General features: G+C 40.9%; 3 protein-coding genes across 4 annotated transcripts; 2 read left to right on the top strand and 1 right to left on the bottom strand.

The window, feature by feature from the left end:
- The first annotated feature begins 593 nt into the window (after positions 1–593).
- On the top strand, positions 594–26,806 carry LOC145450124 (transcription factor IIIB 90 kDa subunit-like). The gene is made up of 15 exons (XM_080328612.1): positions 594–2,466; positions 2,532–2,606; positions 2,891–3,064; positions 3,147–3,178; positions 3,235–3,307; positions 19,099–19,342; positions 19,538–19,680; positions 19,739–19,798; positions 20,891–21,055; positions 21,527–21,699; positions 22,621–22,692; positions 22,755–22,862; positions 23,557–23,859; positions 24,379–24,517; positions 26,330–26,806. Exons 1-15 carry the CDS (start codon positions 2,286–2,288, stop codon positions 26,389–26,391), a joined length of 2,004 nt encoding a protein of 667 aa, XP_080184738.1. The 5' UTR covers positions 594–2,285; the 3' UTR covers positions 26,392–26,806.
- On the bottom strand, positions 3,326–6,594 carry LOC145450129 (BTB/POZ domain-containing protein 3-like). Of its 2 annotated transcripts, none has more exons than XM_080328620.1 (10): positions 6,435–6,594; positions 6,173–6,339; positions 5,330–5,477; positions 5,067–5,268; positions 4,753–4,998; positions 4,532–4,650; positions 4,351–4,472; positions 3,942–4,083; positions 3,730–3,881; positions 3,326–3,672 (listed from the first exon to the last, which is right to left on the bottom strand). In XM_080328620.1, the coding sequence occupies exons 1-10, from the start codon at positions 6,512–6,514 to the stop codon at positions 3,614–3,616; spliced, it is 1,437 nt and encodes a 478-aa protein (XP_080184746.1). In that variant the 5' UTR covers positions 6,515–6,594; the 3' UTR covers positions 3,326–3,613. The 2 variants fall into 2 exon arrangements, with proteins under 2 accessions (XP_080184746.1, XP_080184744.1); XM_080328618.1 differs by having other exon boundaries at positions 6,429–6,592.
- LOC145450132 (uncharacterized) lies at positions 10,700–15,369 on the top strand. Its single transcript, XM_080328623.1, has 5 exons — positions 10,700–11,005; positions 11,308–11,453; positions 12,291–12,514; positions 13,734–13,889; positions 14,705–15,369. Exons 1-5 carry the CDS (start codon positions 10,849–10,851, stop codon positions 15,213–15,215), a joined length of 1,194 nt encoding a protein of 397 aa, XP_080184749.1. The 5' UTR covers positions 10,700–10,848; the 3' UTR covers positions 15,216–15,369.

The raw sequence follows: 26,806 nt of genomic DNA, 5'->3' as shown, positions 1-26,806 counted from the left end.
GCTATCTGCGGGCTTAAAGTTTGCTTTCCTATACTATATACTATATTATCTATACTATCTTCTTTACTTTCATTCAGTGTGCATGCCTCCTCTTTACATCGCCTAGGCCAAGGTGGGTGTCAGATTCCATAGACTACTCCTTGTCGCTTCGACATCTTCCTGTCTTTTCATTGTATCGCATTTTTGTGGTGTATTGAACTGATAAAATTGCTAGTAAACCAATGATGATGAAGGTGCGTTATCGTATTTTCCACTTCTCATTCATAGGCAACACCAATTTGGCGACATAAGAGACTGTATCTATTGTCAATTAAAAATGACCTAGCACGGACCATGAGCATGAACCCTCCTAAACTGGACATCATCCTCTTCACGCTTCAATAACTTTCCGATTTCACACAAAATCCAGGAAATTCTAGCATCAAAGATTATAATTTAAATCAAAATGGAACGAGAGTACACATTCGGTTTCATTGAAAAGTAACCGAGCAGTCATTGATGCAGTACACAATATCTATAGATAACATCACATTGAAGTATCACGGAACCACGATTGGAAACACGTCACGCGAGCTATATGTTGCGCCAGTGCTCTCGTTCGGCGCTTTGGCAGTCGTGGCGGAGGTAGAGTGATGTGGGAAAGCGGTGCTGAGGTAGCTGGTTCGAGTCGCGTCTCCGTACTCCGTACGAGATGTGGAATTTCTGAGGGATTTTCCCCGCGATAAAAATCAGTGTTTCGGAGGAGGTTGTTGATGTATTAAAAATATTCATCCGTGTACTTATCAGCATTGAAATAATGGCGATAATCATTATGAATGAAGTGGAGACTGTTCCATTGGTAAACAGATTCTAGTTGCGGCAAGCTTATTCCTGTATTGTTATGATAAAACTTTTAAAAACTATCCAGCTGACCACTACCTTGTCACTCAAAAATCATTATCCGCGGACATTATTTCACTGCTATATGGCTTTGGCTAATAAACTTGAAGCGCAGCACATACCAAGCAAATTCCAGTTTATTGTGGAAATAGAGGGCTCGGCTGAAGATGCTCGGATTGATTATGTTATCATTGATGAAGGCAAATGGGACTTGCAACACACCGTAGTACCGCCTGCATTCCGTGGAAAGGGTGTTGGAAAAATCCTTGCAAAAGCAGCCTTTGACCATGTTGTCAAAGAAGATTTAAAAATTAAGTTGACGTGTTGGTACTTGAAGAAATACGCCAATGAAAATCCTTCCGAAGAATATTTAAAGAGAATCATAGAATGACTGTATGTTGGGTGTTGCAATGTCAGTATTTTCTAACAATATTGATTCCAGTAATTATGTCTCACCTTTCAATTGTCCAATTGACAATTGCTGACATGAGAGATATCGTACTATAGCCTATGATTCCATTAAAACAAATCTGAATATGTGTCATCACGATAATTACAAAGAAATATTACCTGAATATTTACAACAAACTAATTTAGATACTGTGGTTACCTTGGATTGCGAATTGTAGTTTGGCATCTTTGACGTATTTTATGAGGAAGTAGCCTATCTACTATCTTGTAAATTTACCATATAGAAATTATAAGCTATCACAATAATGTGTAGCTGTGTTTTAAAACCGATTTTAAAGTCTCCCGTCACATTCTTTCACTTGAGATTGCATTAGTGTTTAAAAATATGTGTGCTATTGTAGTAGAGGCTTATGGTCAGTCATTATTCAAGATTATGTATGCTTCTTTTCTTTGAAGAACCCATTATATTTATCCTATTTTGTTTGCTACCTTGTTATTTCATTTTTGATGAAGACAATCTATCTGCGAACTCCGCCATGATTGAACAGTTAATGCCGTCAATCTTTTCGTGCGACCTCTTCACCATGATTGTAAAAATTATTCTAAAAATTGACTGTCCTCAGCAAAAGCATTTTTAGTCTGGTAGTCGTTGGTTACTTTCTGTTCAGACACTCGTGTAGGCCTACTAGACTCCACTCTACTTCGCCCACTATTCTTCTTTACGTCGAAATCAATAGAATTCATTATGAATGCTCTCTTTGCAAGGTTCTTTTTCATCTGCTTCCATATGTTTGTCCAGTGCAGCAATTTGATCTCGTGACTATACTCTTTTTGTGGAATATTGAGTATGATGTGAGCCTTCAAAACTATATGACTTATTGGGTACATTTCATTCGTAATATCTATGCTAATTTTAAAAAATCTGACTTGAATTTCCAGATCTTTCAACTGTATTGTAAAATAATTGTATAAGTGGAGTTATTCAACGATATACAATGCCGAAAACGTGCCCGCATTGCAAGTCTAGTGAGCTAGACGTCGATCCATCTCGTGGTGACACAGTATGCATGAACTGCGGCTCGGTGCTTGAGGAAAACACAATAGTATCCGAAGTATCATTTGTCGCAAATTCCGATGGATCGTCGTCCATGGTGGGCCAGTTCGTGTCTGGCGAAGGTAAAAAGCCTCTCGTATTGTATATGAAATTTATCGTCCATAATCTTCCTAATTTTATTTTCCAGGCTCGAATCAGCCACATTTTTCTGGATTCAGACACAATTTGGGGAAGGAATCTCGTAAAGTGACTCTTGACAGAGGTGTAGTTCAGTTTTGTGTGTGGCCGAGGTGTCAATTCAGTCAACGATGTTAATCTCCCTAGTAGATTTACTACCAAATGTACTTGCATGCCAAACAGGGATTTCCAGTTCGAACTAGGATTACTTTTTGGTGTCCACAAGTAGGTTTGTTTAGTTGCTTAAACTTCAGTGTCACTTCAATGTTTTTAAAATTTTCCACTAGTCAACTTGAAGCCTAAGTACATACTTGTACATTCAGTCCTATTTAGTCTCTCTCTCTCATAACCTTACCCCACCACTTCCAGGTAAAAGAGAGATTAGGGAGATGGCATCAGGACTACATCTCAATCAACATTGTGTGGACACGGCGTATAACTTCTTCAAAATGGCAATTAGCAAACGGCTTTCTCGTGGAAGAAGAATTCAGCATATTGTTGCAGCATGCCTTTACATGACATGTAGAGTTGTCGGGACACCACGTATCCTTTAAAATTTACAAAGTTCTTTTATAATGCATTATGTTAATCTCTCCGTGGGCATACCTTGACTTTGTTTGTGCAGATTTGCTGCTAGATTTCAGTGACATCACTCAGGTATGTTCTTGCTCTTATACTTAATGCTTGGACCTAAGTTTCTATGGATTTCTCAGGTCAACGTGTTCACTCTTGGAAAAACATTTTTGACACTGGCCAAAGAGCTACACATTCAGCTGCCTATCCTTGGTAAGTAGATTCATGCTCTTGTTGGTATCAGACAAACAATATATTATTCACCTAAAATATGTTAAGTAGACCTAATGATTGCGACGTAGAAGATAAACAAGTATTGCCTTACAAAAGTACAAATATCATAATCATACAAATACTCGGATATAATAATTACGTGCATCACGCAAATGTTAAAAGGCATTGAAAAGTTAGGCCTATACATTGTAGAGTTACAGCGTTTTGTAAGTTGGTGCACCTCGTATAGTTGATACAGCATTTTGTAAGTCGGTGCACCTTGTCGTGTAGTTGATAACATTGCAGCTAACATGATGCTCTGTAGAAAATCAATTCGGGAATCTGTCCGCCTTGGACGCCAGTACCTAGATAATATTTCACACATGACCGTGGGCAAGTGAACCGCTAGACGTAGTTCCTACCATTTGTGCTTTCATTGGAGCACTGAAATTGCACAACAACGTCGCCGCTAGTCACTTCAGACATGCCTTCTTGTCCAAAATAGCTCAGTTCGTTACCATCCAGCACAACGGAAGCAGTGTAGTAAATGTGCGGTTCACATTGAACTGGATGTCTAAAGTGAGCAATAATGGTAATTAACGATAGTCCAGCTGTAATCTGACGATATTCGTACCTGAACCAGACAGGGAAGATTTTAGTCATGCCGTCTGATAGAAATGAAATTTTCTCTTTTGCGAGAGTATCTTGACCTCGTGTTAATTTGGTGTCTGCAACATACTTCGCGGCCCCGCTGCTTGAGCCATACAAGCCAAAGCCTGAAGATTGAAATGAGTCGTGTCTTTTATGCAGACTACACACAATTATAGGCGTATCCAGAAAACTTATAAATACTTGAATATTATTGGAACTAACATACTTAATACTTATCCATTCAAATTGACTCATTAAGCTTACGATATTAGTGTCAGCTTAGGCGATGTATTAGCTAATAGTGGATTATGCTGTTCATATAGCTTACGAAGTAGCCTTATTCATCAGGATTGGTTTTAATACCACACAGTGATAGGATTAAGTGTTAATACCTGCTAGGAAAATTCTTTTATCGACCATAAACTGTATTGAATCGCAACGCCCGCGGTACCTCCACTGATTGCTACGATACGCACAGGATAAAAAACGTCGACACGTTTGTGGAGTCAATCCGCTGTGCAAACAAAAGAGTTGGTACGGTATCTGTTGAAATAGACAACATACGCTACAAACCTTCTTGCTTTAGTCGGAAATTGTAATGTGGGTTTCTCGGAAGCCGAATACCAGAAAAAGATGTCGATTATCTCTTGCTGTGTGAGCATTCCCGATTTTGCGGGACCGTCTGCAAACTCCTAATTTCCATATTTAAAGAAATCTTAGAATAGGCATGTAAAATTTGGGTTCAAGTCATTAGGATCAGTCATATGCTTGCCACCAATGCTGTGCGTTCGTACCTGTAATGTCATGGCTGGTATTCTCAACTGGTATATTGCATCGCCCAAAACTTTCCTTTTATTTTCCATACTCGCGGATATCCCGTTTCTCCTGCATTCCGATACAGACCACTGCATGACTGCATCAAATATTATGCTTTCTTTTGCGTTCAACGTATCTCTTTGTAATATCGATGTCAGCGTTCTCAAGTCGATATCCACAAATCCCTCCGCTTGCACGGATAAGGCGGCTTGTGCATCAATCACCTGAGTTACGGACAGAGGTTAGAAGCGTTGTGACAGAATGACTAACTTCAACCCATGATCAATCACACCTCCCAGCATTTTTGAGTCAACTTTTCCTCTTCGAAAAGCCAGCTTTGAGAAAGCAGCATACAGGCGTTCTTGGCACTCATGCTTATTTCCAAAAAAGACACACATGCTCGGGCCAAGTTGGGCACTATGTACTTTTTCGCTGCGTACAGTGTGGACAGTACAGTATCAGCTTCTAGATTAATAGCGTCACAGTACAAGTATCTGAACGTGAATAATCAGGCATGTGAAGGTATATCTTAAGCACTGGTAGTATTTTTATTACCTCAGTAAAGCCTTGAACGCTACTGGTTCCACATCCGGAATTTCGATTTCGTTTGTATTTCCTGCCATGTCCCCGTACAACATTGCAAAAAATACCGAGCTACCCGTTGCGAGTATGTATTTGTGTGCTGGTATACGGATAGCTGATCCTGTAAAGCAGGGGTGTGCAACCAGATATAAATGTTGTGAAACCAGCGGTCTTCGCAAGTTTAGTAGCTTAAAGGCCTATGATTCATTAAAAATCGGTAAAGGTGATATCATCAACACTTGTCAATAGAGTATGGTATAAAACTGTGTAAAACAATTACTGAAAATAATTTCCATTTGATAAATCAATTCTGTCAAAAATGGTCATGTGTCAAGTCAGCTTTATGTACATTTTAGGGATTATTCATTCTCTCAGGTCACTTGAGAGATTAGCTCAAACTTACGACAGAATTAGAAACCAATTTCATGGGCCGTACGTTACATCCCCCTACTGCACATTGCACAACAATGCTGTGAGTAGTTTACAGGGCAGGTGGGGTATCCAGAATCCGTGCAGAAAAGGATTAGATAGGGAACTATTCTATCAAAATTCTAAGACAGTGTATGTAGCGTATTAGAGTAAGTACGACGTACATACATGTATACAACTTACAAAAATCGAATCTCAAGTTATGTAGCTCACTGAACGTTTTATATAACCTCTGAGGTAAAGGTTACCAATAAGAATGAAAATGTTCCTATTCATGTATTTTTAGTGATATATGTCATATCTATTATAACGGACGAATAAAAATGTATTCGATTTTTCTTGACATTATTGGTGTTAAGGAATATACTGGTAGTATATGAAACCTACCCTTTGGACCAACTGTGAAGCGAATATCACTCATCAGCTCATTAAACAACATGACTTCGTTTCTTTCGCAAACAGTACTTTTACTGCCCTGCCATCCATGAACTGCGTCTATCGAGAGTGCTTTTAGCGAATGCGCGATGTTTCTGGCAGCGCGATCGGGATGTACTCTGTTAAATATAGGTTTACAGTTGACCACATTCTGACATTCCGATTGCTGATGGTAGAGCTTAATCTCATGCTGTCTCATGATGCATACCGGTACCTTGTGTGAGCGATACTGTTCGGTGTCTCCTCATTCGTCTCAACGTCATTTAATGGAAAATTTAACTCCTGGCTTCCCATGCTAAAGAGCTGATATGAAATATCACAGCTACAGCATCGGGATAGTGGATATCAATACTATATACGACGGCTGAGTATTGAGGACATCGTCGTCAGCCTTTTACTTTGTTATTTGTCTACTCAACCGTATCTCTGTTTGCATGGCTCAATGATTTCAGCCCATTTTTGGAGTATTTGACTTGTTATCTCCTGGCTTCTGCCTTGCGAAAGGTCAAACTGGCACTAACAACGTTTGACAAGCTTAATTAGCTCCTAAAAAGTTGATAAATTTGGTTCTGGGCCTCGCTCGCTCTTGAATGAAAATGATAATAACCACGTTGCATTCTGATTACCTCGTAAGGTGTCGCTAAAGAGACGAATATATATAGTCTCTGCGGTAGACCAATCATTCGATATTATTATTAACATCTTATCAATTCAAAACACCGCATGAAACACGTCGAAGTAGTCAAAAGGACTTAGTAAAATGGATGTCGCACGTCTTATGCCTAAAATAGGTCAGCGTTTTGGTGCTACGCCGTTGTAGGTAGTTATGGGAGCAAGGCCTGATTACGCTTGGAATCGTCCAAATCACAAACCATCTTCCCTACATATATTTGAAAAACTATAGCCATCTGTATGTCAAGGTGGGAGTTTGATGGATAAAATTCGCCAAGTCACTTCGACTCTTTCAATTGCGACGACATGATCCACCGCGTCACACAGTGGCCATCTCACATTTTGAAATGAATTGAGGAAATTAATATAATAGTGTGTGACTGGCCCGTGGCCACCCTGTCGATTAATGTCGGTGTGCGGTGTGTCGGTGGACTGACTGCGCGATCAGACTCTTGAAACTTGATTCCCATTATCGCCATCTTCAACTCATTATTCCGCCCGCGTCATACATATTCATATCAACAAAGGCCCTACATTTTCTCATGTCGATGCTCGCTTTGTTGTCAGTGACGGGACTGTTTGTTTGTAATCGGCATAATTGTGGAGATGATGGAGCCTTGTGTTGGTAGTGATATAATGATTGAGGTTTCCGGCGGTTATTTATTGATGTTTAGTAATTGCAATCGAAGGTGTTGCATCGGCTGGTAACTGTTATGCACCGCCCTATCAGGTCGAGCGTAGAATTCGACGCGTTACAAATCTATTTTGAACTTTCTGGCTCTCTTTCTGTATCAATATATGGGAATGTTACTAAACAGATGTGTCCTAATTCTAAGCTTACATAAAGCTGATGTGATATAGACAGAATGCTTTCATATATAGAAGTTTTAAGAATCTTTGCCGACAGAGGGAGTCGGAATATTTAGGTGTTGAAAGTGAAACGTGGATACTCGATTTTCTTGTCACAAAATGCTGATACCTTGCATAAAGCGTACTTTGCGCGAAAAATAACGGTCAACTCTGAAGGAGATTGGGCATTGGTCATACAGTGCGCGCAGCATAGGAAATGCTACGGTCTTCCAGGGCCTGCGATAACTTATCGTAGGCCCCGGGTCTTCCTTTCAAACGTCACATCTTCCGCAGCGTTGAGCCAGCTTGCTACGTAAATAAGCTGTATGCGCTAGTAGAGTACGTCACAATAATAAATAATATCAAACACTAATGACATCACAATATTGGTCTTATATTACGATATGGCGTCCCGTCGTCATGTAAAAAATCAAAACGGGAAAGTGGTTTTATTCCCTACGACAGTGGTTCCCAACCTGTGGTGCGCGTACCACTAGTGGTACGCGATGGTCTTCCAGGTGGTACGCGAGTAGATTCTGTTTTTTTCGACCGAAGGGAGTTATTAGTTCAGTTGGGGTGGATTTTGAGTTTTCTGAAGCCGCCGTCATCGTCGTGGTAAGGTACGTCGAAGAAACGAAACCGACTTGTTGCGCTCATGCATGACTTTCGAGGCGCTGTGAGCAAACGTATGCCACGCATCGACCAGCTAGTGGAAAATAAACAAATGCAGCCATAGCATTAAACCAGAGGTGGCCAACCTGCGGCAGTAGAAGGAAATTTGTGCGGCCGTGGACACGTATTTCAATTTGTATGTGTTGGCGGTCGTCGACATGAAAATTGAATTTACGAATTTACTCCCAAAATTTTAGCAGATTTTGATTAACTTTGAAATTTTCTTTGCGCCGAGCGCGATTCAACGTGACTTCATTTTTTCGATATTAATGTAGTAGCGCCCTTTGCAACCTGAGCACCATAGTACAGATGTGAACAGCAACGAAAAATGATGCGCGCCAGATGAAAATACCAACTTGGAATCGTGTCCTCCTCGAAGAAATTTGTTTCTATGGTGCGTTTGGCCGATTTCAATATCTTTCCAATATACCTCCAATCCTGATGGGAGGTCAGGAAATAGCAGTATTCAACAAAGTGACTTATTACATTTGGTCCACCCGAAGACACATAATCATTTATAACTAATGCCCTAAATTTTCGAAAACACACCGTCCATCAACTTTACCGGAGAATCTGATGACATTGGCTGAGAAAGAATAAATATTTGATAGTAATTTGTGAAACTACGAATACTAATGACAAAATTCATTCGTGAATCTGAAAAATTTTCGCGACCATCACGAAACCAAAATATCCATTCATAGCAGGACCACCGCAATTTCGGTACGTAGCCTACGCCGATATGAATAAACAGGTTAGTCTGGAGCTCACCGAAAATGGACATGGACAGTTTAAAATGGGTATTTGTCATCCAGTTTGTTCATTACAAACTATGTCCTGGAATGCGGCCGTAGGCTACATGACTACTCGAAATGCGGCTGTTGATAGCAAAAAGGTTGGCCTCCCCTGCATTAAACAAATGAACTTATGTTGTTTGTTTTTATTTCATTATGTTGTTGTTCTTCTTGTGACTGGTGGTGAAAAAACAATTCCATGCATCTCATCATCAACCCTTGCTGATAATGCCTAGTTTAATAGAATTTACACCTCGCATAGATCAAATACGTGATTATGACGTCATAAATGGTGGATGTAGGTGGTACGCGAGCACTGCATAAAACTTCGAAATGGTACGTGGGTGGAAAAAGGTTGGGAACCACTGCCCTACGATGATGCTCGCGTTAATGTATATACCGGTAATTGGTATCTTATTGTCACATTCTCTGCTCATTTACGGGTGTCGGTCGTATCGAAATTAAAGAAATATCGCGGTATGCGATGCGTGCTTTGTTGAACCTGACTTCTAATTGTTTATAATCCGGATGTAAAAGTATATATAATTGGAATTTGTTAACTTTATAGATTACCACGAGAAGTGATCATGATTTCATGTAGTCACACGCAACTCAGAGGTCTAATACAAAGTTGAAGTCGAAGGTTGAAATCCAATATCCTGGAATGACAGTAGTACAGTACTACCAGTAAACGACAGGCTACCTCCGCAAAAATCGTCCATAGAAGCAATTGGCATTAAACCATTAATTAGCCGATTATATTTGGAGAATGCAGGAAAACAATAACCCGAAACGACGAAATCAAATGATTGTGCGCAGCGTTCGTTACTTCGCCAATATATCGATTCCGCCGTAGACGTGGTTGGTTATCGCATTTGACCCGACGCAGCAAGCTTGTATGTCTGTGTAGTGTATACGAAGTTGAGCATGTATGTACCGATTTGGCTTAAAATCAAGAGGGTCTCCTTGGTGAAACAAGTAACGCGGAACCTATTGTTGACACTCCTTGAATCAACTTCTACACATTTACATTGGGCACGGGCGGATTTTAGCAAAACAAGACATCATTGTTAACTGGTTTAATATGGTCTGTTATGAAAAGAATATACAGTGCATATTATACGTGATCCTGGTATTGCGAGCGGTGTCTCGATACACGGGTGTGCCCGAGTGTGAGTTTGTAGTCATGCTGGTTCATGTAACAAATCCGTAGCTCACGGCGAGACAGCGCCCATCCAAACTTTGATAAGCATCCTTGACAAGGCTGTTGGACTAGGTATAAATGTGAGACGGGTATTTAAGCAGGTGCAGGTTGTTGAATATTTCACCAGTGAAGTTAAAAGGGCTAGAATTGGAGTCATTTTTTCAGGGAATATACGCATGGCAGTAGCGATATCGGCGTCATTGCGCTTATGATGTCATAATCGAACGATCGTAGGTCATCCGTTTGCTCTGTCGTATCAGCTTTAGCTAAAAATATCCAATCAGTATATATTGTTTTCACATGTTTTCATTCGACTTCGCAGATGTTGTTAGTATATTCATCTTGCATTGTATCTTAGCCTATCCACAAATACGGTAGAGAGTTTGTAAACGGACGCCTCCTTTCAACGGTATAACATCGCTATCGACTTTCTCGCCATGGAAGTGAATCAACACCCTAGCACTCGTGAAATGTATCAGAGGATACTACAGCCGACGTACGAGCGCATGGTTATTCAGCATGTGTTCAAAAACAAGATAAATTTAAAATCAGGAGCCACCAGCCAGCTGCTGCAGAAACGACCGAAGACCACCGGTAAGTGTTGTCCGATAAAATATGGTTAGATCTACCTACCTATTAATAGTAGCGCTTAGATTTAGTCATAGTCATCAGAGATGAGCTGATTTCTTGTGACTGAAAACCTGCTTTGTATTTAATAAGCGTCGAATCCATAACCTGAATACATTTGCCACAATATCCAATTCGCATTGTCGCATGCCTTGCTCATCTCTGAAATCAACGTATCATTACCGTTGAAGTGTGGATACTGGTAACATGGTAGTGTTTGAATACGTTGTGACATACCGCAGCGACGCCATTCGCTTATCTTTTGGTAGGTTATCTTAGCCGGAAGAGGCATTTCTCCGAAGTGCGGCGCGCCGTTTCCCCGCATTCCACCGCCTACTGGAATCCCAGAACATACGACCACTGGAGGTGGAATTCGAAAGCGGGATCGACCGTTGTCAGTATCAAAATGATAAAAGTGAGCAGTAATTACCTCCGGGCAAGCAAGCGTGACGAAGTTTAGTTATCTATAAATGCAGTCTCGTATATTGTAATTGGTAATCGCGTGTCTTGTCAGCGGTGACGTAACTATCCAAAATTATGCCACAAAGCCCCAAAAGCGAATGTCGGGTGAGCGAAAGAGCGACTTTGATTAGCGTGATTTCGGCTTGCTGTTTAGTTGGATTTTGTCTGAAATACCGGTAGTTGAAGCAGTCAACGTTGCTTCTCATGTAGAAGTAGAAGAAATGCCGTAAATTCCAATCTAATATCAGCACAAGACTTCAAACCTACTTCGAGTGACAATATAAAATGTTAGGTCTGAAAACAACTCTAGTCAGTAGGCCTAGTTTTAAACGACAGATTTGGTCGTGAAATTGCACACTTATAGCAGTCAATCGGAGGTGGAAACTTCCGAAATCGCAAATCGCATCCATATAGCCGAATAGCTTAAAACGACCAACGTCGCTGTAAATTGGTGCAGTATTCGGAAATATATACACCAAATGTATATTCTTCGAAAATATATTCTTATTCAGTTACCGGTATTCATTGTTTATTTTAAGCAGTTATTATGACACAGAGCATTCATAAAAGAGATGCAAACTCATCCCCAAATCCGAAGCGTTACAAGTAAGCAGTTTTTCCTGCAAACTGTTTCAGAAGAAGCGCAAGTAGTCTGAAAACGTAACTGCTTGAGTATGCAGTAGAAATGAGTTGAACCTACTTGATGACGTTAAAAAATTAAGAGTACAATAGGAATACACCGGTACCGCACTGCGTCAGCGACGCAATCAATACTTTTCATACAACGCAGGACGCCGGCTCGTCTGTTTACCCGCGTCTGACTGACGACAGAAACCTGAAAGCGTCTTCGTTATCCAACACGTTCAGCGCTACCACACGACTGCGCGAGGTTCCCGTTAGTGGCATTTACAGGAAAGAAATCCACGACCTGCATTGCCGAAGCCCGTCTGCCCGCGGCGTTCGCTCCATACCGCTCACGAACAGGTCGCTGATCGCGCCTCCGCAAAGCGTAAAGTGAGTGTGATTAAACAATTGGACAGTATTAATGTGATTACGCAAGCCTATCACGTACTTTTGAAGTTACCAATAGCTATCATTCGCCTCCTACAGTCTTGGCGAAAAGAGTGTGGTTTCCCACCCAAAGGGCTGAAAAGGGTGGCACACGAAAACAGGACCTAAGTCAGAATTATATCGCGGTCATAAATCCTACGTGCCTGCCTGCGTGCATGCATAAGCTGGATTAAAATGTTGCACTCGATTTACACCGCGGTATAAGTCTGCGGTAAGTTCTGTTTCGTGTGTCATGGGTGTATATTCACACCCTTGTATCTGGGGTGGGAATACACGCCATTTTCGCCAATAGTGACCTCCATTTCTACTTGACGGCCTACTTCTTAGTTGGGAGATGTTTACATTTCTTTTATGAGTGGAATTGTTTTGACAACCGTGCGCAAGAGTGAAATAATGAAGTCATTGGTTATTATTATGGCAAGTTTTTGCAACTTTTTGCAGCTTCTGGAAGCTTCCTAAATACCCAGAAGTTGCGTAGTATGGTGTTTTAAGCTGTTTGGAGGAATCTTATGTTGCAACTTTTTGCAACTCTTTTCGATTTTTTATGCAACGAACTTTTTACTGGAAATATTTGGCTTGATTATGTCACTGTCGTTTAAATTTGAAGTCCTTTCTGATTTGACGTGTGTTCAGGCTAGGCCGCCGAAAATTATATTTTCACTTGGTCAATTTTTTAGGCTATAGATTTTGTTGGTGTCGCCAGAATTGAGTTTGGCTACAGTTCCTTACAGAACGACTCCAGTATCTCATACCCTAATAAACTCGAGGAACTTCCCATAAATGCAACTTTTGTAAAAAATATTGTATATTGTAATCTACTGTGATAGGAATTCATAAAAACATGTGATGTTTGTATCAATTAATATAAAAACATATGGGCTTGGTTGTATATGGTGAATAGCTGCCTTTGTTAGCTACAGAATCACATACACAATATTGGGGAAATATTCGGGAATGAATTGACGTCATCTTCCATTATGACGTCACAATAACGACCATACTAAATCGGTGTCTGGATAATAAAAGATGCTGACTTTGATTTACTTGGTCACTCATCTTTCCTATTAATTAAATCTGCGTTGAATATTTTGGTCATTACTTACAGTGTTCACACAGAGTGTTTAGCAGTTAAAATCCAAACCTCGTCATTTTCTATTACCAGATCTTCATATTTGTCCATTCGTGGGACGGAGGAGCATGGCGGTAGGCTCAACGGTAGTCAGCAAGCTTTGCGGCATGTATTGGAGCTGGAACGTATGGAGAAAACCAGAGAAATGAAGAGACATGCCCAGATCGCCGCCCACAGGATGGATCGAATGTGAGTTGCTCATAAAATTTAATTTTTTTATTATGGTTTCATAATGTCACCTATCGTGAGACAATAAGAATGAGTTGAAATCCATCCAAAATTTAGTTTCTGCCTGTCAAAATTTGTAAAAGTAAATTACTTTGGCTTTGAAAACTGTACAAATAGCTTGGATAAAAGCCTGTGAACAAAACACTCTGCCAAATCGAGCAAGTGAGGAAAACCGACTTGTGTAGGCCTACATGAGAAAATAAAAATGAAAAAATCGTAAATTCGATCCTAATATGGCCAAAATCTCTATATCCGTTTTTTTAAAATCCATATTTAAATTTTGGCTTGACCAATGCCCATATCTGGTAATGAATGAAATTTTATTATACAGCTGTATGGAATTTTGAATTACTAACAATTCCAAGTCCAACACCCAAATTCCGGTAAAAAAATCATAAATCCAATCCTGATACATCTGAAATATTCATTCCACGTTTTTTTCAAATCCATATCTAAATTTGCGCTTGTCCAATGTCTGTATTCAGTAATGGCTGAAATTTTATTATACACAGTTGTATTAAATTTGTGAGGTATTAGAAAATCATCTTCAAAGAATCCAAAATTCCGATCCTAATCCAGCCAAATTGCAAAATTCGACTTCAAGTCTAGTAATGACTTGAGTTTCATTCAAAAATTGCACAAATTTTGTGCATCAATAAACATTCAACATCCAAGCCCGAAATCCGACTTGTAATTAAAAATCATAAACCTGATCGTAATCAGGCCAAATTATTTGAAAAATTTTTTTTCGTAATCCATATTTGCTTGTATCCCAGGTATTACATGAACGGCGCGCCGGCCTCGTTACACGACCGCTACTCGATCACCGAGATTGATCTGGAGCGAGTCCGCCACATCGCCGTCTCCCAAGGCATAAAAGTGACTCGGTCCGCGTCTTCGAAATCAAACGGCAACGCCGTATCTGCGCCAAACTCTTCGCCGCGAGAAGTACGCAGAAACAGCGAAGTCGGCAGCGGGACAAGAACGATCATACCGACGGCGGACGCGTTATCTGTAGCGGATATTGCCTCGGACGATGGAGATTCCGAGAGAAACTCTGGAAAAGAAGATGCGTCAACGTCGTATCGTGATGACGACAATGAGGTGGAAGAGGACGCGTCTCGTGTTGAAACGGCGCAAACCCCGCATGCAAGCGAGGATGACAGGCAGACTGGCGATGATCAGGCTGTGGCTGTTGAATCAGACAATGTATTGGTGACCGAGGCAGGCAGTGCGCAATTAGCGGTGTCCGGGGCTTTTTTAACTGATATAACTGACGGCGATTGATTGAGTCCGGGTTGGTTCGTCCCGGGCCTTATTGGATTCTGGTGCTGTTCGTGGATATGTTTTCGATTGCAATTAGGGCCGGGTATAGTGATTCGAATAGTGAGATACGATGTTTTCGAGTACTGATATTATACACCCCTTTCTGCCAAGATAATTATAGTTTTGTTGCTCGTTCTCGCGGTAGAAGCCTTGAAACCTCAATCGTTGTATCTCGAGGTTCAAAACATGTAGTGCAAAGCTACAGGTGTTGGTAACAACGTTTCCATGTAGATGTAGTCGAGATCAACTCACAGCATTGTCATAAAGTGCAATGAAATAGGTATGGTGGAAAAAATACCAAATTATCTGGTATTATTCTATTCATGGTCTCATGAAAGGTACCTATTTGAACTTTCCATATCAACCGTACTCGTATGACGTCATAATGTGGGTCAGACTGCTTGATTATGATAAAACACTGTAACATGCATTGCTCACATCAGGGCCGGCCAACCCGTGGCCCGCGGGCCGCATGTGGACCGCGAGAAGGTTTCGAGTGGCCCGCGAGGTAATTTCCGAAAGTAGTAATATAATACAAAATGGATTGCACTGATTGTGAACTTGCAAGGCCAATCAAAAATTTGGATAGTCTTGCCGCAACACTTGAGATGTGATGACCAAAATATCAGTTCCGACGCATTAGCAGATCCATGAGCCAGTCACATTTTGGTAGATCTTCGTACACTACAATAAAGCAGAATAATTTGAGATAGATTTATCAAAAGTAAAAATTTTCTTCACGTTTCGCGCAACATGTTGTCACTCGATTTCTTGCTTTAAATGTTGTTACCCCTTTGTGAAAATGAAAGAATGCCAAATGTATCAGATTGAGTGTAATTATATTCGCGATTACGAGACAAAGTGTCGTTCAACATGTGCGACATTACGTTTGCGCTAGCAGAAAGACCGTCAACGGTGAAACCTAGGCACGAAATGATTGACGCATGTTGGTCGAAACTTTCGATGTCGATATGTCCAGGCGGCGAATAGTCCAGTCCTTGCAAACTGCGCCCAGCGATATACAGCTGGCACGCAATATAATTAAATGACAATATTATTGACCTATGAACTTCGAAAAATATTCGCGCCTCGCGCGGTTAGTGGCCCGCGTAATAGTTTGTCAATCGAATGTGGCCCTTTGGCCAAAAAGGTTGGCCAGCCCTGGCTTACATGGATCGAACTAGTTAGCAAAAGCGGTCACTCATGGCTTGTTTGAAAGAAGACATCTCTGTCGCAGTGAATAGCTCGTAGCTATTCACACTAAGTGTACATTGTGGACTCTATAAAGCAGGGCCGGCCAACCCGTGGCCCGCGGGCCACATGTGGCCCGTGAGATGGTTTTGAGTGGCCCGCGAGGTAATTTCCGAAATTTCTAATATCATCAAACATGGATCGCACAGATTGTGAACTTGAAAGGCCAACCAAAAATTTTATTAGTCTGGTCGCAACACTTGAGATGTGATGAATAAAATATCAGTTTCGACTCATTGACAGATCCATCAACCATTCACATATTGGTAGCCTATATCTTCGTACACTACAATACAGCAGAATAATTTGCGATAGATTTATCAAAGGTAAAAAATTTCTACAAGTTTAGCGCAATATGTTGCCACTCGATTTCTTGTTTTTAAAATTGTTGCCCTTTTGTGAAAATTGAAGAACACCCAATGTATCAGATTGAGTCTAACTATATTCGCGATTACGAGACAAAGTGTCGTTCAACATATGCGACCTTGCGTTTGCGCTCGCAGTAAGACCGTCGACTATGAAACCTAGGCACGAAATGATTAACGCATGTTGATCGCAGCTTTCAATATCGATATGTCCATGCGTGAATAGCCCAGCCCTCGCAAACTTATCCCAACGATATACAGCAGGCCCGCAACATAGTCAAGTGACAATATTATTGACCTATGAACTTTAAAAAATTTTCGCGCTTCGCGCGGATGGTGGCCCGCGCAAAAGTTTGTCAATCGAATGTGGCCCTTTGGCTGAAAAGGTTGGCCAGCCCTGCTATAAAGTAACCAAAACTTGTCCATCTTCTTGATTATATACACACTCGGTTGCCCTGCTCTCGCCTAGCTTCATGGCAGAGTTGGTTAGGCATTGAAATTCTGAATCCAACGCTATATTATTTGTTGGTTTTGCATTCCATTGAGGTCTTGTCTTACAGTTTTGAAAAGTGAAGCAAAATTGTTCAGAAAAACCCGCCGGTGCCAGTTGGTCAATTTGGAGTCAAATCACTCTAGCACTTGATTTTACCCAGCCCCAGCTGTGAATTGATCCCTCAATTTTGTTGGGAGTTACCGATTGTTTAATTTACATTACGACACTTTTGTATATTGAATTCGTTCCTTGTAATGCCGCGCGTCTGGTTATGCTGACCTTTGTACTTGTTTCTTTTCTGTGTTGCAGTGTGATGCATTTCCGAAAATAGCTGTATGTTTCCACTGTCAAGGCCTGTAGAGCTGCTGCATTCATCTGCATTGTCTCTTATGAATTGTTATTTTCAACATGTGTTTATGTTGTCTCGCCAGTGTGGTCACTTTTTACATGAAATCAATTTTACGCGCCAATTGCTTTCTCTTGTATAGTTTGTACATCATGATTAGCATCTGAGCATTGTGATTATGTTATCCTTTTTGATGTAGATTGTAGGCTAACCAGGTATGGATGTGCCAGTGCACCTGCTGGCAGTGTGATATTGTGCTGGAATTATTAGCCCTTTGAAAAGTATAGGAGCATATAATGGTAAAGATCCAGTGAATAATTAATGGCAAAAAAGTAAAATACGATCGCGATGAGAACATCGAGGCAGCTGCATCTTTAAAAACTTTCAATATTTCTCGCTCGCAGGTACACAAAAGGTGTCAATGGAGGTATCATTACATCCAATTCATCAATGGTGTGTTATAATCGAATCGATTACTTTTGTCCGAGTAACAATCGGAATTTGCAACCCTATCCTTCCTTGTGTCCGTAGTAAACATAATCTCAAGTGGACTTCTTATGGAAGATATGTCTCTGTTTGTAGTCACCAACATACTCATGCTATATTGTTTTGAGAAATTCTTTTGATTGGTCCGTGATTTCTTTCATATATTGTAAGCCTCAAATTATCAATGTAGCGTTAAGGCATGGCGTGCCCATTGTTTATAGTGTTATTATCGTCATAAATCGGAGTTCTTGAAAGGGATTAGACGTGATTAAGAGCTAAATAAGGCCAAAGGTTTTCACCCTGTGACTGCCATTGCCTTCTTGACATAATTGCCATTTTTGAGTTGATGTAAGTTTGAACAGACCTTTTCTTATCTCGCCTCTCAAGTATTTTAGACATACGTAGCCACTAGCCCCGTACTGACTATGGAAGATAATTATTGAGCTGAAATTTGCCAACGTACGCTGTACAAGTGTACTGTCCTAATGAAGAACAATCAATGTTCATAGGGAGTTGACCTTATTTCTGACCTGTCAAGTACTGGTTTGATGAATTTTTTCACGTTTTGGGACTTCATAGATGCATTGTGTAATAAAATCGAATTATTATCATTGTATGTGCGAAATTAGTACTTTGAAAGAGGAAAGAGGACAATTTTGCACTTTAAACTTGATAATCAAGTTTTCATTACATATATATGTGCCGTTTATGAAAAGCTAATATGATACTGTGGTGGAGAAAATTTGTTAGGAAATATATTGAGACGTTATTATGAGGGCTTGCTGTATGGTTTTAAATACGAAGAATCAAAACTGACTTGTTCAGATACGGTAATATTGTACTGTAAACAATGTGATATTCTTCATGCAGCCACGTCCTCTTAAGTTTGAAATGTCTTTACAGACCCTTGCATGTACATCACAAGATTCGCTCATCGCATGGACTTCGGAAAGCAAACCAACGAAGTTTGCGTCTCCGCGATGAGGCTGGTGTCCCGCATGAAACGCGATTGGTTGCACACGGGCAGACGACCATCTGGACTGTGCGGCGCGGCATTACTGGTGGCGGCCAGGCTGCATGGTTATACCTGCACGCTCAAGGACGTGGTCAAAGTGGTGAAGATTGGGCATGACACAATACGTAAAAGGTTGATGGGCTATATATTTTACACAATTGATCAAAGTGGCGGTCATTATGTCTGTTGCCAGTCCGTCGCAGACAACTGGTTGCGACGGTGGTACAGCATTACTAACGACCTCGATATTACTTGTAATGCATTACAACACTGAAATACTGTCAAATGCTACGCTGTATCAAACCAGTCAATATCCATATTTTTCAGACTGACAGAATTTGTGTCAACGCCCTCCAGTCAATTGACCATCAACGAATTCATGAGCATCGATCTGGAATCAGAGGCGGATCCGCCTTGTTTTACCGAGTCCAAGTTGAAGCAAAAACAGGCCAACATGGAACAGCTGGAAGGTAAGTGTTCGATTTCCCTGTCCCTTTGTCTGAATACGTCACGCGGTTCGATTTACAGCTCAAATTGGACAGATCTCAAGCGCGATAGACCGTGAACTGGAACGTCCCAAACGCGGCGGTGAGTGACCATCATTTTGCTGTTGCGGTAATCTTTAGAAGTTTTTATGGTTTGAAATAGCAATGCTTGCCGATATCAACTGGTAGTCTCAGAGGCTCCCGCTACGAGCTTAGCCCCTAATGAAATGTGTTCGTGAGAAGCCCTTAATGCGGTAGGATTTACGAACTGGGCTGGGCTAAACCGAGTATCTGACTGATTCGGTTATGGGTCGAATATCAAGCTTCGATTCGAGTATTCCCGTCCCGCCTATTATGACGCCATAAAAGTACTAGTTGCAAAGTTGAAATATCCACCTTGCCCACAAGGAAAATGATGCCAATTACACACCAACCAAACAAATTTTATCGGACGTATCATATTTTTGTCCTTGTTTTTGTGCCATATACACCGACCCATGATACGCATACGCACGATCTGGGCATATGAACACCATGAGTGCATGACGTACATATGCCTCATGAAAAGGAGGAGCATAAATGGCCTTGTAAGGCTTTATAAGTCTTTCACCACCCCTCCATGGTATCCCAGCAATGCTGAGCGTCAAGCAGGGAAGCCATGGATGCCGGATTTACTAATCAGGTCTTTGGTCTGAACCGGCCGGGGATTGAACCCACGACTTACCGATCAAGAAGCCGGACGCTCCACCATTACGCTATCTTGTCGATCGTTATATTTCTACACCAAAAGTAACTTGTGCCGCTTTCTGAACCTTATGAGGGTCGATGGTTACTTGAAAGAAATGTCATACTATGAATGTTCGTAGCCTTGTGTTTTGGATGTGTTCGATGCTGAGGTACGGCGGAAAGTTTCTAGGCTCCGACTATGGGAATGAACTATTGAAACTATATTCTTAGCTTATATATTTTTGGTGTGATGACGTATATTTTCGTTACACGAAAAAATCATATCTCACAACTTGACTCGAATGTAATTGACACTGTACTCTATTCGAATCCCCGAACTGTTTTGCGAAGCCCTATTTACAAGAAATAAGGCTTTTTTCGTAAAATTCCTAATCGCGTTTTCGTGTTTTATAAGACTTTTGTTGTCCATGGCTTGTAAACACTGCTTTTTCTCATCGTTAATTCATAGGGAAAAAAAACGAGCCTGAACCGCAATCCACCACCACCACGGAAATCACTGTGTTGGAGGAGGAAACGCAAGACCCGGAACTCCAGAGCGCCGCAAATTTTATCCACTCTGAAAATCCCGAGGAAGTCGCCAAAGGATTGTCAGCCAAATTCAGAAGTGAAACAGGTATTTCTTATCTGCGCCATCACCAACGTATGTTCATTGGTATCACATTACATTTCGATCACGTTCTTCGAAGCTCCGAGTCGCCGGTGTGAGTATTTGCTAAGAAATGAATTAGGGAGTTGGATGTTGCAAGACCATGCAATATGAAACCATTCACCCGGTGATTAGAGACTTCTGGACACTTTATCAGCCCTTATTAGGAATTTTCAAGCATCTCTTGAAGTGACTGATGTCTGCCCCGTGCCAACTGTTCGATTGAAAGACTTCGTCCAATTTGGGCTCTAAAAATGATTGTGAAATTTACATAATATAGAAAGTATGGTACAAGAGCGTACCCACCAACCAATTTTTGAGAAGCTGGACGCTACAGTTTATGCGATATCACAGTTTCAACTTTTAACTAACAAAACAGTACCATGCAGTTAAATTATCATATTAGCCGGCGTGACACGCAAATTCACATCCGTTCAGACCAGCCTGTGCCGGAACCCGGACCAATGCCAACACCGTCCAGCCTTGGCTTGAAAGACGCACCCAAAGACCTGCTTGGCACTCATGACAACGGTATCGCTACCACGAGTGCCCCAGCTAAGGATAACGACGAATTGGATCTGGAGGGAATCAATGATCAGGAAATAGATCAGGTCTGTATTCTCGTGAATGCATTGGAATTGTAGTTACGACTTCAGATTGTGCAATGTAGGCCTGGGCACTAAATGAGTCTAGTTTGGATGCTGCTAACATCATACTCGGACAAAATGAAGATTGGCAACTGGATTTGGCAGGCGAATAAATGCTGTCTTTTGACTTTTAGCCAGAGTTAGCCAGAGTCAAAGAAGCCAGCATTGTTACTCAAGTAAAAGTAGAGGTAGAAGTATCACTGTGAGTTTTTACTCGATTACAAGTGGAGGTAGTGATTTGGACATGTAAAAACTACAGGACTGAAAACTACTCGCATACTCTCAGCAGTTAATCGGGGGCTGCTATGTTCGAAACTGCAGGGTGCATTTTTGCCAGGGTTACCATATTTTGGGATCCGGAAAGAAGGACAGATTTTTAAAATAATAAAAGTTATTTTTAGGAAATTAAAAATAGCCGATTTTGAAATATTCACTGGAAATCCTGTTGTCTTGACTAAAAAAAAAGTCATCACTTTAACTTGACTCCCGCATTACCCATTTTTTACGTCGTTTATAGCGATTTTCAGTTGTCCCTGTCCATTAGCCTAGCTGTAAAATCTGTAAAGGAGGACGAATTGCCATAAGGTGGACATTTAGGCGTCATCGGAGGACATTTTCAATTTCCTGAAAAAGGAGGACGTACGGTAACCCTAATTTTTGCGAAATGGTCAAAAACAGTAACCACGTTAGTCAGTAGTGCTAGTAGGCAAAGCTTACTTGAATACTCTGAAAAAGTAGAAATGCTTCGTTGCAGACCGCCTCTGCTTTAATCGAATTTAGATGGTGTTTACTTGTCCCTGCATGCTGTTTGTAGTTCAATTATCCTCATTTTCTTTGGGACCACACCTTCGAGCCATCTGTTTCCTACTTCCTCTTCAAATTCAGATGATTTTGAGTCCCAACGAGTCGGTGATCAAGACCAGACTTTGGATGGCGGAAAACGGCGAATTTCTCAAGGTTTGTAACCCACCAAAGTGTGGGACGGACGATTTTTTTTCTAAATTTTGGCGTAAACGCAGGAAATGGAAGTGAAAGCGGAAAAGAGGAGGTTGGAAGAGGAGGAGAGAGAGAAAACTCGACCGAAGAGGCCAAAAAAGAAACACATTCCCAGAAAAGACTACTATGCAGTGAGTATGGACCATTGCCGGAAGATGACCTGCATCTATGTTACCAAACTTATTCGTATGTACAGCAAGGGAGTGCAGATATAATAAATGTAGTGAAGCGCTCCTGCGCAGACTCGGATAACTAGATAATTCTAGTTGACTAATTAGACTATTTAGAGTGAGATGTCGGAAATCTAATTCTAATCTAATTAGTGAATTGCTTTTACGCTCTCATTTTGATTATAATCTAATTCATTGTTTTCTGATAATGCTACAGGAAAACAGCATGCTGTGTAACGAGTCAAGTTTGCTGTCCAGACATTTGCCATTCTCTTACGGACTGAACTTGATTGGAATGTGTTTTTAAACTGCACAGTGCACATTTAATATTGGCGACTGAGATTCATTTTGAATTTTAAAAAGTTGCAGCTTTATTACTTGTAAGACTGTATAGACAAAGCATTTTCACCAACTACTTTTTTCTTGCAAGCCTTGTCAACAATACAGATTTGTTCGTTTTTTGCACGATTCATGTAATGGACTGCTATTAATGAATTTTTGATTTAATCATTGCTATTTGCCATACATTGAAGACATCAATAGTTTTGATAGCTGGTAAAACGCAATAAATTCAAGTGTGCGCCACAAACCAGCAGCAATGACTCTTCTCAAGTAAGAACCCAGGTAATTTCTTGAAATCTTTTTTCGCTTACAGAACTCCCAAACGGCCGGCGAAGCCATCGAAAAGCTGATGAAACGCAGCAAACTCTCGACCAAAATCAACTACGACGCGCTGAAACGCGCTACTGGCGACCAGCCGTTAGAGCCGGTCAAGCAGAAGCCGAAATTCCTCGATAGCTTTGCAAGCCTGGCCAAATACGACATGGCACCGAAAATCGAGAGCGACTTTGCCGACGTTCCGATTGTCGAGGAGTCCGAACCCAAACCGAAGATGAGGAAGAGAGACAAGGTCACGCCGTGTCTGAACCCGGTAGCGGGTAACAGCGTCAAACCGGAGGTTAGCACTCACATAGATTTTGCCTACTTACCCTGGAAGTGGTTATGTACCGCTTTTGCAATCGGGTAGTGTAGAACCAGACTTGGTCAGTAGTGAAGTGGGCTACTTATAGTGCTCAAGTCCTCAGTAGGTCCTTGCAGGATGGTAACCAAGTCACAAGTCATTTTGACTTACATAGTTTTGACTCGAGTCAATTCGAGTCTTTTTCAATTCACCACCGAGTCAAGGTCAAGTCAGGACAGGACTGTCCGAGTCATAGTGTTAAGACTCGAGTCCGAGTCCATAGCGCTTGCTGTTCAGTATCGAGTTCAAGTCAGGTTCAACTCACTTCTGTGAAGCTCTAGGGTGATTTCGACGACTCATGATATAATCTTTTTTTCTCACTCTAAACATTTTCATTCAAACAGATAAAAGACTGTTTATTATTCAAACAGATAAAAGACAGTTTTCGGCCTATTTTTCAATGGTTGTCGCTCCTGATACTCGAGACTTGAATAATTATGCTTTTCCAAAATATAGGTTGTGAATGAAAGCCCGAGCCATTTTCCTGAACCGACGGAAGAATCCGGCCCTATCGCGGCTGTTGTGGAGGGAGATGTTGACTATCATGAGGAAGATGATAACTGCCTGAGCGCTTCCCAACTTATGGAAAAAGCAGGTGTGTAGTGTGGTGATATGCTTGGTCTGGTAATGTTTTCGAAATTTGAAAGTGTCGGTGGTCAGTAATCAAGTACTTCTGCTGTTGCAGAGTACTGAAGTAGATTTTGCCTACTTACACTGCTTGCTGGAGTGGTTATGATTTGGACTGCTTCTACTTGACAGTTTTCGCTGTTGTGGGCCAAACTATACCTAGAATACGTACTTTTTTACTTGAGTGGTAATTGCTACTTCTAATCGCAGGGTTGTAACCAAGTCAATCTCACTTTTAATGTTTTGACTGGAGTCACTTTCAATTCACCACAGAGTCAAGTCGGAGTCCAAGTCATTATGTTCACTGTTCAGTTTTCAGTTCGATCCGGTTCAACCCGCCTTTTACAACTCTGCTCGGGTGATATAGGATGGCTCGCATTCATAATATCATAATTTTCCTTCATCTAAACCAGGGGTGTCAAACATGCGGGCCGCGAGCCGCATCCGGCCTTCGAGACGATTTCATCCGGCTCGCGAGGCAATTTTGAGTGGATTGAAAAATTGTTATATTTTCAAGCACATTTGTAACAAGTGTTGGGATTTTTTGCAGGAAATACTTCCATGTTCATAAGCCCCATTATAATTACCCGACTGCGGCGCTGGTGTTTCACTGTAGTTATCACTGGTAACATGTCGTTTAAAATTGCACACCAAGTTCAAAATTTTATGGAAAATGAATCTAAAAGTAGTTATTCACAGTAGCAAAAACGCCAATGCGGAACCGTTATATGCAGATTACTTGGAAAATACATTAGTTGCACAAATATACAATTGAAATATGGATGGTCGCACTGCTCTGTCACTGTGACCCAATGGACCACCAGACATGCCAACTTATATCGTCGTTAACGCGACTGTTTTAGCAGTTCTACTGTATTAGCGGACTGTATTCAACCGCACAATCATCGTGTTCTTGCCAATCCCATTGTTCGCGAATAGAGGTGTCTCGACTTGCTACTTTGAAAACCCTGGGATCCGTGTAAACTATATATGCTTTTAAGGTATTCAAGTAAAAAGCAAGAGCCCAAATTAACATTTCAGAATCAGTTGACTGGTTCGGCCCGCGAGCCATTTGAAGGCTTGAATCCGGCCCGTGACGCAATCTCAGTTTGACACCCCTGGTCTAAACAGTTCCTGGCCCTATTTTTCAAGTATCAGGACTGATAGACGAAATACCAATAATGTCGTGACTTTACGATTATTTGGAGTTACAATGAAATGAATGTCTAGTCACGAGTCATATGACTTGGTTCGACTCATGCACAATGACTCGAGTACAATTCGAGTCAATACAGAAATCGAATCACGTCGAGTCATTTTACGCATTTGAAAAATGACTTTAGTCAAGTCGAGTCGATAAAAAATCATCAGTCTAATCATGACTCGACTCATTACAACCCTTTCTACTCGGGTAGACATTTAAGAGATTACTTCTACTTTTACCAACGATGGCTTATCAACTTTGATCACATCTGGTTCTTTGCAACGAGATGTTTGTCATTATTGAAGTCTCCCTTCTACTACCGATTGGCTTATTTCAGTTTTTATATTCTGCATTACTTTTAGCCTTATTTCTATGCATATAAACTTGTTTGGTCAAGTTGCGATCATTTGTACCTCTGTGAAATGAATGTTACATTTCATCAGGGAATTGGCTCGGCTGTGCTGCCCTGAAGCTTTATGCACGGGCGAAAATGTACCGTAAATTTGAAGTCACAGCATTTCGTTGATCTATTGCAGAAAATATTCCCAACATCCATATCAATTTAAAATTCTACAGGTGTTGGCGATACCATGTATGGCGCCGGCAATGGATATGACGGATTTGAAGACTACTATTAAACATGATTGCGCAACATCCCACTTCCAATCTACAGCGCTGCCAAAGATCTCGCGATCGGAGTCTTTGCACCGACGTGCCAACTCATTTTTGCGACTATGTTATCAGTACAATAGTTCATATGCAACAGTCCCAGTACATTCAGATAAGATATTTCCGATTTTTAATTATGTGCTTGTGAACGTGGCTGAGAGTTTGTGTGGATGATTTACTATGTGTTCGGGGTATAAGTGTTTGTATTATGGCTTTGGCATCGAGTAACTTTGTACATAAAATGGATATTGTCTGGAATTTATTATTGTTTAGTGGATTATCATCGTTTGCATTGGAAAACTACTGTGCTTTTTTCTCTTTCTTGCTGCTAGTTCAACATGAGTAATAAAAACAAATTCGATGTGCTGACAGCATCTCATTATA

Source organism: Botryllus schlosseri, chromosome 11 (assembly GCF_051294905.1).
Source record: "Botryllus schlosseri isolate E-star chromosome 11, Bs_hap1, whole genome shotgun sequence".
Taxonomy (NCBI): Eukaryota; Metazoa; Chordata; class Ascidiacea; order Stolidobranchia; family Styelidae; genus Botryllus; species Botryllus schlosseri.
This window is presented reverse-complemented; position numbering and strand designations above follow the sequence as displayed.